Genomic DNA, 14,732 nt, shown 5'->3' with positions numbered 1-14,732 from the left:
GCGTCAATCATTTTGACGGTTCTTATTTTCATATATAAAGACGTCAATTATTATTATTATTATTTTTTCAATAAAGGGCAGCGGTTAACATCTCAGAAATAGAAATTATTTTTTAAAAAAAGGGAAAGTGAACATGAAATAATCTCGTTTAACAACTTAAATTTCATTTTTTCATAAGATAGTGAAATGAGTAATCAAAAAGCCTGCGGGAAAGAAGACAGAAGTCTACAACACGGAAATTTCATGAAAGCTACCAGAAGAGCATGCATCACTTGTTTAAAGGTTTTCATATATTTATCTAGTTGCTTTTTTTTCTTTTTGTGATAAGAATCTAGTTTCCTTAGAGTGCCCGCTACGTTCTGATAGTTTTCAAGAATTGGCAGACATTGGAATGTGCCGGTGGCTGCATGCCAGGCTTTACGCCTGTACCCAAGTTGGAAACTGAACGTGGATTATCGCAGAAAGGCAGTTGCATCGAGAATCTGTGAAAAAGGAATTCAGAAGAAAATTTCTTGAGTAAATTATGTTTTTAGTTAACTAAGTTGGATTTTTTTAAAAAAATTTAAACTATAAAATATTAAAGTTTAGTTTCTATATTTTTTGAATTATTTTAATATGATTTTTTTTCTAAATTTTGATTATTTTTTCTCACTGAAAATTTTAGCCGGCCGTAACTGATGCTTATGTAATGGAAAACATCTGATGAAGATAGCTATAAAATTTTTCAAAAATATTCAATTATCAAGTGACATATCACCACTCATAAATAACATGGCACAAATGATATGACATGAATGATGATGTGGTACATACTATGAAATTTTTTGAAAGCATCTAATTTTCAAGTGACATATCAGTACTCATAGATGACGTGGCATGGATGATGATGGCGTCTATTATGAAATTTTATGAAAGTGTCCAATCATCGAATGACACATCAGCATCCGTATTCCACATCATCACCATCACCCATGCTGCAACATCATCCATATATCATAAATTATATTTTTTATTTTCTAAATTTCATAAATATTTTTAAATAATCTTTATACTTTAAAAAAAATTCTAATTAAATCCTTTAAATTTTTTATGTGATTTAGTTTAACATTTCCAGCATGATAGCAGAGAAGATAATTCTGATGCGGGACGAGTCCTTGGATATATTTAAAAGGCCAAAAATGACAGCAATATTCAAAATAGGGAGCTAGGCCTAGATCCAAAGATAGTTTCAAAGCAAGTTAGATTTGGAGATCTGAAGACTGCTATTACGAATATAATGGCGATAATGAAAGAGTATGCGAGCTTGGCATTCTCAGTTTCGTAGTTTCGAAGCTCGCTACCACCACCAAATTTCTCCTTGAAAAAGAATAGATTGGTAATCATAGACTACATAACTAAGGATCTCAGGCATTTGCTTTGGCTCGAGTAGAATAGATCCCCTAATTAAGATCTCAGCTGTAGCTTTATAGTATAAAAAATCTCTAATTAAGTCCTTTGATTTTCAAATATAATTTAATTTAAACTAATAAGACTTTGATAATTAAAACCAATACAAAAGAGTAATACATAAACTAAAAATAAATAATATTTTGATATATATTATTATATTACCAATTTTACTCCATCTTCAATCATACTCTTAATCCTTTTTTTTTCCTCCTACCTTATAGCAGAATAGATATAAATATATACAAAAAAAAAAAATTATATCATCGTGACTTGTATATAACACCCTATCATACGTATATAATAGACATAAATATATACAAGGGAAACATAGAAAATTTGATCTAAACCTAAAAAGAATAAAAGCAAAAAAGGATAAATAAAAGAGAAAGAAAATAATTTCTTCTTTTGATTTATTTATTCTCTTGGCTTGACTATGCTACTCTAACTAAAGTAAATGTGTGAGATCCTTAATTACATAATCCATGATTATGCATCTACTCTTTTTTAAGAAGAAATTTAATAGTAGTAGCGAGCTCGGCAATGAAAAAATTGAGAACATTAAGCCTACATATGTTTCAGTTGTTTCCATCACGTTTATTATAACAATCTTCAGATATCCGAATATGATTTGCTTTGAGACCATCTCCAGATTTGGATCCAGCTCCCAGTTTTGAATATTGCTGTCATTTTCAATTTTTTGAATGCATCCAATGACCCGTCTTGCATCAGAATCAGCACCTTCTCTGCCATCCTGCTAGAAAGGTTAAACTAAATTATACTTAAAAATCAAAAAAACCTAATTAGAGAATTTTTTTTAAGTATGCGGACCATATAAGAATATTTATGAAACTTAGAGGATATAAAATATAATTTATCATATATGGATGACAATGTGGTATAGATGATGATGTGGCATATGAGTGTCGATATGTCACTCGATTACTGATGTGTCACCTGGTGATTAGATACTTTAGAAAAAAATTCAAAGTCTAAACCACGTCATCGCTCATATGCCACATCATCTATATCACAGCACCTAATAGGCACTGATGTATCACTAAATCGAAAAAATTCTACATGAGATACATGCTATCATGTATGTGTCACGTTATCTATGCCACATCATCTATGAGTGCTAACATGTCACTCAATGATTAGATACTTTCGAAAAAATTTCACGGCGAATACCACATCATCACCCATGCCATGTCAGTAAAATAAAAATTTTCATCTATCATGCCACATCATCACTCACTTGCTACGTAATCTATGCCATGTCATCTTCATCGAATATTTTTCACTATGTAAGCATCAATTATTACCGGCTAGAATTTTTAATGAGAGAAAATAGTCGAAATTCAAAAAAATAACTATATTAAAATGGTTCAACAAGTACAAGAATTAAATTTTAATTTTTTATAGTTGAAAAACTATTTTAAAAAATCCGACTTGGTTCAGGACTGGGAACATAATTTACCTAAACTTCTTTTAAGCATGGGGCAAACAAGAGTTTCGCAATGTTTCTTAAGCATGGAGTAGAACATGGGCTGTGACGACAAAGAAGGGCTGATGGGGATAGCGGATGGGATTGGAAGTTTAATGGTATTTTTTTTTGGTATAGTAAGTTTAATGGTATTTTAAGAGAAAAGCTGCACTATGTTTTCCCGGGTGGGTTTACTTGTTTCTTGCTAGGGGAGATGGGATCATGTGAAGCGTAATTAGAGTGTGATAGAGAGACCACCAGAGGAGAGGCTGGAGAATAGGCTAGTAACAATAATGGTTTTACTTGAGAAAAGCACGCTCTTGTAAGAAGGAAAAATAATCATTTTTGTAACACGAAGAAAAGGATCATTCTTTAACTTACCAAAAAAAAGGATCATTCTTTTGCACAACTTTCGCAGTTACATTATCAACAATCACCATGATGGTTACAATCAGCAAGTCTCCATCTGAAATGGCAACAAAGAAGCCAAACTAAAATCACTCTCTTTTATTCATTCCAACGAGCAATATCCATACTTGATCCGGGGCATTCTCCAGAGATATGAACAAGCCCCATCTTCTCACAGTAAACACGCTATAACAAACAGCAACCAGCTCCCCCTATTTCTAGCCTGTACATTTGTCTGCCATGCCATTAGATACAAACCGCTAACACACAGTTTTCAAAGAAAAAAAAGAAGAATAAATGAAACAAAAGAATATCAACACACAAATGAAGCTAACTGTTTTAATTTCAGTTAGCCTCTAAAGTAATAATCTCGAGTTCAGCCCACCACAATGGTGACACTTTTGGAGTTGCTCCATCTGGTGGCATTGCTGTGATGTCTCTCAATCGCCTTGCCACCTCTGCCATTGTCGGTTGCTCATTTGGGTCTGGACTAGTGCAGGATCGTATCACCTCATGCAGTGCACTGACACTTTCTTCATGAAAGGATACAAGGCTTGGATCGATCATATCTTTAAGGGGCTTCTCCCCATTTAAATAACACGCAGCCCAATATTCTAGTGAGCCATCATCAGAAAATGGAAGCCTGCCGGATAATATCTCCAACAGTATTATACCAAATCTATACACGATGCTCCTTAGGTCTGACAATGGTGCCAAGGAACCTGAGTTTCCAGGCACTGGCTCGGTTCCCTTTGCTTCATTCCAAAATTCCAGATCTGAGATCTTGGCAGCATAATCATCGGTAAGATAGATGGTAGTTGAGTCCAGATTTCTGAGAAAGAAAGGGGGGTTAAGCTGATGCATGTGCTCTAGACAGTATGCTATTCCCATGGCTACCCTCAGCCGCATAGCCCAGTCCAAATGCCCTGCTTCTTTAACTGCAAAGATCACCATGATGCAGAATCAGGCCAAGCCTCCAAATAACTGGAAAAAAAGGATCTGCAGGGTAATTGAAGATATGCAATTATCAAAGATTCTTGAATTGGAGTTTCAGATGCCTTCATATGTTAAAGACGGACATTCATGCAGTGAATCATGTCCTTTGCAGCTATCATACAGGCTGCAAAGCGTCCAACACATAACCTATACAGAACAAGCTGCATCACCATAATGAATTGCTTCACTAGCTTAGTGATCAGATTCGTCAGAGAAAATGAGGTCAGAAAGAAGGCATTGTCATTACATTTCATGCCAGTATCCAAATTACCTCAGTTCTAGGTTCATTAAATATAGTTATCATTCGTGCCCTGTTAGAATACCCATGTTTCATATTTCATCTCAGACACTATTGCAGTTGCACTCTCAAGTAGATAGCAAAATTAAAAACAAATAGTCATTCATTGTAGAAGACAAAGCTAGCATGAAATATAGAAATAAAGTATTCTTGGTGAATTTGTTGTGTCACTAAACTGGTGATAAGATCTTGAAATGCATCATATATTGATATCATGGGTCATGCTAGAATGGCCCTGTATGATACTTATAATCCAGATCAGAAAGTTACATGTGTGACGCAATTCAGGTAGTAGAGAACTATTAAAACAATGGGAAAAAAAATAATTACTTTCATATTCCATTCCAGTATAGGTTACGGTTAAACAAAATACTCACTATGCAGATGCTCGAAAAGTGTCCCATTTGGAGCGTACTCAAACACCATCATCCTGGTGAAAGGCTGTCCTTCTTCGCAAAACCCAAGCAAGTTCACAAAATTCTTGTGATTCACTTTCGACAAGGTCATGATCTGAAACCACAAACGACTCCCAGTGTTTCAGGAACATATGCTAAGTTAAAGAGTTTGTGCAAGGGAAAAAATCTCAGTTGTAGTTTACCTTCTTCCTGAATTGGGACTCTGACTGTTTTGACCAATGCTTTGCAGATGTAATTGCACTGGATATTACTGCTATTTCAACTCCACTTGACAATGTTCCCTTGTATAACATGCAATCAGGTAAAGAGCCAATTATATTGCTGAAGCCTTCACAAGCTGTTTCCAGTTCTGCTCGTTTGAGTTTTGGCACACCTGCAATGCAAAACAATATGGTAACTCAACAAAATTGCAAGTGAAGATAAAATAATATCAAATGTACAGCCTGATGGATGCAAACCTGTCACAAATGCTTTCTGCAACTGCCCACTTAAGCCTGTCGCCCAAGGTTTGACAGTGACAACCTTGTTGACTCGGCAACAAAGAACATATGCAGCAGATATTGCAAGGAGAAAGGAAACTGCTCCTGCTATTGACACATAGATGGTCCAGGAAATTGCATGTTTTACTGTATCCACTGCAGCTGATGGTGAAGGACTCATAGAGGGAGAGGGATTTGGAACAGAGGTAGAAGGTAGTGCAGCATCAAAGTTGCGTTGATGCTCTGGTATTGAGGATGGTGGCTCAATCATTGGTGAAGGTGAAGGTGAGGGTGCAAGTGCTGGAAATTGACTAAATGAAGATGGTGGAAAGGAGATTGAATGAGTTGATGTCACTGGTGATGGTGAAATTCCTGGTGGGTAGGATGGGGGGAAGAAAGATGACATGAATGGCGGCAACTGCTGCTTTGAAGACATAGGAGATGGTGCAGATGCTGGTGAAGCAAGATCTTTTGCCCAATTCTGTCCATCTTTATGCTGTCCGCCTTCATGTGCTGGTGCTGGTGCTGGTGTCAGTGGACTGAAAACTTTCGACGGGATTTCTCCATTTTTATGTTGTTTCTTTTTGTCTTTGCTGCCTATCTGTTTCAGTTTCCGTATAGTTGCATTCTGAACATTCCTGTTACAAATGATACCAGCATCAAGGAAGTCATCAGGGAAAAGTATATGAGGTTAGAGAAAGTCTTCTGTTATTCATTTCTTTTTAACCATCAGAAATTACATTTCATTACGAAATGGTATGCGAGCAAGTTGTTTTTTCCTTGAATCTTTCCATATCAATGAAATGACTGGATCGTATGCATACAAAAACAATACAGAAGAAGAATGCCTATGGGAAATTATACAGAGAAACAGGAAAAAGCCCTGAACAAGGTCAGTATAATAGAATTATATTTGAACGTTTAAAATTTTATGTCTTGGCACACCTCAAGAAGTACTCATTATGAAGCCAGTTGCCCCTGAAAAGGAAGAATTAAAAAAAAATTGATCTCCTATAGTCCTAACAGCTATAAAATTCAGACCATCTTGTTGCGACAATTATCTACCAGAGCTATCATCAAGAGATAGGCTCTATCAAAGAGTAAAGTTCATAATTTTAAAGGTTCCAGAAAACAATGCTATCCTAGAGATCCATATTGTACTTAAGTTTTACGGAAGTCATGGTATTGCTAAATTTATCTACATGATTGAACAATAAATAGTATGCTATGCTTGTCTCCTTGACAGTAGCTTGTTACTTTACTATTTAGAGCAAGGTTTTAAGTCCTGCCGGGACTGGCGGTGTCCCTGCTATCTCATCTCATTTTTGTGAGAATACAGAACCTGGAAGTGCTTGGGACTCCGAAAGCCACCCATGTAGGGTGAGAAGAAGAAAAAAGAAAGATGATGAAAAGAGAAAAGAGAAAAGTGAAAAGAAAGAAGAAGAAGAAGACAAAGGAAAGAAAGGAAGGAAAGAAGGAAGAAAGAAAAAACGGAGAAGAAGAGAAATGAAAAAAGAAATAAAGGAAGGGATAAGAAACAAAAGAAAAAGGAAAGAAAAGAAAGGAAGGTAGAAGAAAAAGAAGAAAGCGAGGAAGGAAACAAGGAAGAAAAGAAAGAAAGATGAAAAAGAAAGAAAAAAAGGAAAGAACAAAGGAAGAGACGTAGAGGATATCTATCCAGATGTATGATCAGGACCGCTATCAGGATGGGGCAGAACAGAGCATCTTGTTCCATGGAGAAACCAGGACGCCCACATTCCACAGGATTTAAAACCTTGATTTAAAGTGCTTCATTCTACTATTTAAAGTTTACTCACTGACATATGGACCTCAGTAAGTTTTGGAAGGAAAAGGGAATGATGGGAATGACACACTTTTAGAAAACATTATGGACACTTCATCTTTATCAGTACCATCAAATGATCATTGCTAAAAAAACCACATCATGAACATGCCAATGCCAAATCGACTTCAACTCGGCCAATGAATCAGTTGACAATTCCAGCACCATCTTTGGACATTCAAAGTCAAATAAGCTAAACTCTCGAATAATGGGTTATGGCTCTTCAATGGTTTGAATTGATTTAACTGGCAACCTTCCTAGTCTATTAGAAAATTTAGGTCAGTTACACATTTGCAATCCATAGGACACAATAACATGAACCAATGAAGTTTTTAAGTAACAGATAATTTCTAACACCAACAGCAACATTAACAGCTCAATCGTAGTAACTCCACATCACATAAATCGGTGATCAATGAAAGCATTCAAAATCTATGTCAATGCATGGATTGTTTTTAAATATTATACCTTGTAATAGATCCTCTGTTCAAGGGCAACAGGTTTTCATCGATTTGAAGCTTAGGGAGAATATTAAGCTTAAGGAATTTTCCTGGTGTGCCACCTATAAACCTGTTGCTTCTGAGTATACTGTACAGAATAAAAGGAATGAAATCAGTGAAACTTATCACTACCAAGAATACAGAAATTTCAATAATTTTATCACAACTTACAGGGTTTTCAAAGACAAAATATTGCCAAGATCAGATGGAAGGGTTCCACTGAAATTATTGTGTCCCAAGTCCAATACCTCCAAATTTTGCAATTGTGCTACCTCTCTAGGGATGATTCCACAAAATGAATTGTTGCGTAAAATACTGCAGGGTAAGAAATAAGTTAATACAATAACATCATAAGTTAGAAAATGGAAAATATAGTTCTCCAAATACGCATGGAATGATTCCATTTCTTAAAATTGTAGAAATATCAAAAAATAGAAGATAGCACAAACCTAAAATGAGACAGACTTTCAATATCCAACTGAATTTTTCACTTCCAAAAGAAAAGTAACTCCAATAACGACATATTAGTTCCTTTATCCCGATATCATCAATTATAAGATGAGACAAATTAAATTAACAAAAATACATATAAATCCGTGCATGAATGCATGCCTACAAGCATATTTATAACAATATATGTATACAAACATAATATGCATCGAGAGAGAGAGAGAGAGAGAGAGAGAGATTTATGTGTCCAATTAGAATGTGGGATGCCATTCTAAGCATAAAAAGGGTGATAAGACTGCTCATGTAACAGCATATCTCATAGTTATATCATGCCAAAATTCTTCATAGTAAAAGCAATATCATAAAAATTGGTGCAATTCTTACCTGATCCTTATCTAGGATGAAAACTAGTAAGTATAGGATAAACTTATCAGATGGACCACTCTATGTTGGGCCAGATGATCTAGCGAGGAGGCAGAGATGTATCGACAAGAGTTAACATTGAAATTGTATTATATGTAGATATCGCTTACATTTTCTTGATAGTACAAATATTTCTCTCTCATAAGCTTCAAAAGAAGGTTTTCCATACCAACTGTACCATAACGTATTGGTACCAAACCAGTATGTAGTATAGAGGGGTGTACCGATACTTTGTATGCCGAGCTGAGTACCATACTAAGCATACCGATACTATAATAGAATGATATCAATATGGGGTCTAGTATCAAGATGATGAACTTTGCTTCAAAATAAAGTTATAAGCATGATATAAACAATATCAGAACGGAAAGTCCACTTTAGAATATGTTTATGAGGAAATTAGTTAGATGCTGCCTTTTTTTTGGTACTGATCCTAGATGCTGCAAGAAAGTTTCACCCTACAAATTGATGCAAAAGGCAGAAAAGGTACTAACATGATTTTATACAAGAGAATAAGAATTGTGGCAAGCATAAAACTCTATGATCAGTCATGAGCTCAGAAGTACTCACAGAAACTTCATGTGAATGAGCTTTCCAAGTTCAGGTGCAAGTGTTCCCTTGAGACCAAGATCTTCCAATTTCCTGATAAAAATGAAAAATGAATGAAGAAACAAAAATACTTCAATAGGGAGAATGACTATTATATGTTACTTGCGAGTGTCAAAAACTATGTGATGATGGAGGGACATGTCCACTCTAGAAGTCCCAACAACACATTTCAAAAGACTCATCACAAATCATTAAGGAATATATATGTTGATTACAGCAAAAGAACTCCTAAGAATGGGAATCAATTCACCAAAGTAAGAACCAAACACATAAATATAAATAAATATATTATACATACATAGAGGTAGACTTGGCTACCCTTGAGCGGATCACCAAAGTAAGAATCAAATATATGTTATATACACATATATAATGATAGGAGTCCCATATTGATAATCCGAGCCATTGGATGTGATTTACTATCTCTAAACTAGTTACATACCAAAAATCATATGCTTTGGAGATCTCTAACTTATGCATCAAGTGGTCAAAATATCATGTATAGTTTCGTATTATTTAAATTGTCCAATTTTCTGACCACTTGATGCATAAGCTAAGAGTTTCCAAATCGTATGATTTTTGCTATATAAGCAATTTAGAGAGAGTACATCGCATCCAATCTCAATCCAGACTTAGCCAGATCTAAAGTGGAGATCCATTTGAGTGCAGCCAAGTCTACCTCCATATGTATATACGTATATATATATATGTATTCTGGATTAAGTTCCCTACGGTAGAGAAAAGTGAGACAAGCAAGAAAAGAAAGAGACAAAAAATAAAGAGAAAATAAAGGGAAAATGGAAAAAGAAGGAATGGGAAAGAAAGAAGAATTTTTTTGGGAGGGGGGGGGGTGGGGGTGGGGATGGCTGCAAGCTTCCACTTACCTTTCTCTCCCTCTGAACCAGCTAACTCAAAGTTCTTTTTTCTCTTATTTTATTCATAGGTGTCAACCAACTGTTGTTAGTGTCTGTTATACATAATTAAGGTCTTGCAACATGATAAAATTAGGATATGAAGCTGGTCTAAGTCAGTTCTGATAAAAATTGATAGAAAATGGTGGTTCTTTTCTTCTCAAACACCTTTTCCCTCATTTTTTGTTTATTGGGTAAGATCAACCTGAAGCTTGAGGATTTGTCTTCTGAAACCTGGATTCACTCTCTTCACAAGTTCTCAGCATTGATCTGAATTATATTCACAAATATATACATATAGCAAATGTGATATTGATTTCAGATCCTACATTGCAGATATGGTCAACCCAGATCACACCTACATCAACAGCTTAGCTTTCTAAAGAAGTTCAAAATGAAGGTTGTTTTCATTTGGTTGGAGAACGCATAAAGTAAAGTGATGCAAGGAGTAATTTGGTAGGCATTATGAAAGGAGGATAAACCAAAAGGTTAGGTTGAAATCATTACAAGCACGTGTACAGGAGTACTGTTAAGTCTGAAAAGTAGTTACAATGAGACAAGTCTTGATAGAGTTAAGCTAAACCCATTCTCTTTTTAAACTTATCCTATATGCAATCAGCGAATAGTGCTCAGGAGCTTCTGAGGTTTTGAATACGACATAATGTTTTCTGATGATGTTCTAACACAAGCAGAAAGGGAAGTGCAAATCCTGTCAAAATAGATAGCCATGAAACATACAGTTTCTTAATTTCATGATCCTCGAGTATAAGATTAAAAAAATGGATAGGGTTCGAATGACATCTAATTTAGATGGTCTAATATGATGAAGATAAGTGCTTTCTCGTTCTAGAAAGCCACAATATATTAAGACTCAAAGCCAGCACAAATTAGAGAGCCAAGAATCAAGAAGGACAGGATAAGCATATGAAACAATGATCTAAGGAGGCCCCACTAGGATAGGGGGCTCAGATCTGCATAACAGGATCAGGAAATATGACATGTCACAAAACATTTGCTATTCAGGCCAATTCCGCATAAGTTCAAGCTGGCGAAGAGGCATCATTGTCAATACCTAATGGAATTGCAAAGAAGCCACTAAAGAGTGACGCATCACATAACAGACGTTGGTTCAGAGTGCAATGTTCTGTCACTATCCCACAATTAAAGGACCTGAGCCTAATGCATCTTTAACACCCATTCACCTTCATGATATTGGTTTTAGAATTCAGATCTGAATTCTTACGTAAATATATAACAGATCTACTGGATTCAAATTGCTACTAGCCCAAAATCGATGATTTTTGAGCATTGGCTCAATCTGTTTGATTGGCCAATCATCCAATACAGTTCTTACATGTGGCAACGATGCTTTGCAAGATAATTTTAGCTGTTGTAACAAACAAAACTATCCCAGAGAAAGGCTCCCAATGCCTCTCACCAACATCACGCACAAAAAACTCGCTACTTGGAGGGGGAAAAAGCCATCAACATTTCCATCCAAAACCCTTCTAACATCAATTAAATCCGGGAAAAATAAGCACAGAAGCAAAACAAGAAGACAACAGATCAAAACAAAGAAAACAAGCAATTGTTCAAGAAACTGCATTACTCACAGAGCCACGACTCTTCCAGCGGAACACCGAACCCCGAACCAAAAGCACGGATCGCCCGCGCCCTTTTCATTCCAGTCCGCCAGAGCTCCATATGGATCCAACTCCACCCTCTCTCTAAACCTCAACAGCGCCCTCCCTACAATCAAAACATAAAGAAACAAATCAAATGACCAAGTTTAAACAATAAACCCCATCCCATCAAACAACCCCAACTACACCTTCATCATTGATAGAAGCGCAAAGATCGAGCGTTGACCACACCAACAACGCCACCAGTGGCAACGACTTCATTCCAAGTCTTCTCCACCTCTCCATCTTCGATTTCTTCTCAGAATATTAGCATCAGGATCGAATCGGAACAGAAAATTTTCTCAAAAAATGGGAGTACAAGAATTTAAGAGCAGAGGAGGAGACAAGATCCGAGTTCCCGAGGAGGGGAGGAGGGAGAGCAGAAACGAGAGAGCAGGAGGCGGTGGTGGAGGCGATGGGAAGCATCCAACGCCGAGTCCATGCGAGTAATAAATTCCTTTTTTGGAGGTTTTGGTGGGGATTAAGTCGTATCTGTCTTACTCTAATACTTATATCGCTCCGTTTTCGGGCGTAGTCGCTTTCCTTCGTTCGCTCTCGCAAGGAGGTGGGAGGGGGGTTTCGGGGAGGGCTGGCGGTTTCCGTCTCACTTTGTTCTCTCTCCCTCCCTCATGTATGGTGCTTTTGACCAGTGGCTTGTAAAGTATTCTGAGAATATTTGGCATAGCCGTTGGTGAATGGGTTAGCGGGTGTTTTTCCAGCGGTTTGGCAGGACATTTCACCGAAAAATGATCAAATGGGCAGCAAGCGACGCAATTAGAACGTGGTTACTAGGAGTCTAGATTGGTGCAAGGAGAAAAAGGAATGGAAAATATCATCCAACAAATCTGGCTCTCGACATCAACCAGTTTTGCCGTCAGTAATGAGTGAAATTATTGGGCTACAGTGGCATTGGCTGGTAATAAAAGCTGAAGTGAGAAATTATAATGCATCGCAGGTGTTAACTGATAAAAATTGGATTCGGGATATTTATTTTGTCGGTTGAGATTTGCTGCTGTGGCAGGTTGTATTCTGTTGGAACTAACTTTTGAAATTTTTTGAAAATCTTTATGTTTGGTTGAGTAGTAGGTTAGTTGGAGACCCATTCTGATATATATATTTTTTTTTTTTTAGAAAAAATTTATTTTGCATGCACTGGTATGGGTTTGATTGGATTCATCTTGTTCAATTGGTTTGCAGTAGGATCCAAACTTTGAACATAGCATTGGTGATTTGAGTTATGTCGAGTTTGGTCCGGATCAAGTAGGATGAATGAATGAATTGATAAACGTGATCGATAAAAATGTAAAATGAGAGTGGAACGGCTATAATATTTGGGTTTATATATTCTCTTGAAGCAAGTTCTCTACCATTCACTGAACTTGTTTCTTTATCTCCACCTCTCTTTATCAAAACTTCTTTCTTTTATTGCATGAAAGCCGTTCACCATTTTTATCTTTCCATCATAAGTCATACAAGTACATTAAGTATGCTATATACTAGTCATGTTTCGAGTCATACAAGTGCATTAAATATGCTATATGCTGGTCATGTTTCAATCAAAACATAATCAATGGGAGACATGTCATAAGTGCAACTATTTTTTCTTGACGTTGACCCGACAACTTAAGTGTCTCATATCACCAAAATACCATTATGGTCATTCTATTTCATGTCTAAAATTTTATCAACAATTGTACTTACTTTCTACCAAAAACTATTGTACTTATTAAATGCATTAAGTTTCTTGCACTAGCACATTTACACGTTAAGTACAGGCATTAAATGCAAAGTTAGAGTTCTTATTTTTTTGTTTTAAATATGGATACCCGTATAATCATCGATTTAATCTTGCTTAATTGTTAATTGCAGCATGTTGATAGCAATATAGGCTTATTTGTTTGGTAGAGAACACCTTCTCTATTATCCGGGATGAATTCTCCTGCATTGATGCAAGGTACTCCATGTATCAATGAGTGGTTGTACAAAGTAGGTGGAGTTAAAGAGGTCAATCAAAGGTAACACTCAATTCAATTCTTCTTTATTAGATTCCTGTACATCTTTTTCTTCTGAAATTTTGTTTAAAGACATTTAAAAAAAAATGTGGGAAGAGTATAATAAAAAACCCTCAAGCAACCACCACCGTCTCAAAAGGATGACGTTACTAGCAACGAAAAATATCTTCATAAGTTTTCTTCTTCTTTTTTTTTTCCCCCTTTTTTATTTTGTGTTAAAAAGTCGTTGCAAGGAATTGATGGGTGGGTCTTCTTCACATGAGTGGTCCATGGAGACGTGAGGGGTCGAACCTTGGGACTGGTAACTAAGCTGGCCTCTTCGCTCAAAGCTAAGATCCAAAAGATGGGAATGGGTCCATTCCGGACTGTAGACCGGGCCTCCACCACTACCTTTTGTTCGTTTCCGATAAAGCCACGCCCGATTATCCATTTGATTAAAGTTAGTTTCGGATGTGGGGAGGCCATCAAAATTGGGACGTTCTCGCCCTCTAGCATTTGGAGTTGTTGGCGAGGGCAATGTCGCGTGGGATGCACGTGGCGTGGAGACCCCGTTAAACATGAACATTGATCCAAGGGTTTGATATTGATAACCCCGGCTCTTGATTTTTCACCTATATTTTCCCACGCCTAATCTCTTGCCCGGTGTGGGTAGAAATAACCTCATTCGAACCAGCTGCTCCATCTGGGACACACGTCACCGTTATATAAAGCTTGAACTATTATTTTTAAGGTGCATGGTCAGAGAAAGGTGGGCTGAATTAATCACTGAAGAC

At 36.5% G+C, this 14,732-nt stretch overlaps 1 protein-coding gene across 1 annotated transcript; it reads right to left on the bottom strand.

Annotated features, from left to right (window-relative positions):
- Window positions 1–3,414: 3,414 nt before the first annotated feature.
- On the bottom strand, window positions 3,415–12,545 carry LOC105057135 (protein MALE DISCOVERER 2). The gene is made up of 9 exons (XM_010939615.4): window positions 12,097–12,545; window positions 11,879–12,014; window positions 9,316–9,387; window positions 8,044–8,187; window positions 7,841–7,960; window positions 5,509–6,167; window positions 5,233–5,423; window positions 5,012–5,144; window positions 3,415–4,278 (listed from the first exon to the last, which is right to left on the bottom strand). The coding sequence occupies exons 1-9, from the start codon at window positions 12,191–12,193 to the stop codon at window positions 3,686–3,688; spliced, it is 2,145 nt and encodes a 714-aa protein (XP_010937917.1). The 5' UTR covers window positions 12,194–12,545; the 3' UTR covers window positions 3,415–3,685.
- Window positions 12,546–14,732: the final 2,187 nt, after the last annotated feature.

This window comes from Elaeis guineensis, chromosome 14, assembly GCF_000442705.2.
Source record: "Elaeis guineensis isolate ETL-2024a chromosome 14, EG11, whole genome shotgun sequence".
Classification (NCBI taxonomy): Eukaryota; Viridiplantae; Streptophyta; class Magnoliopsida; order Arecales; family Arecaceae; genus Elaeis; species Elaeis guineensis.
This window is presented reverse-complemented; position numbering and strand designations above follow the sequence as displayed.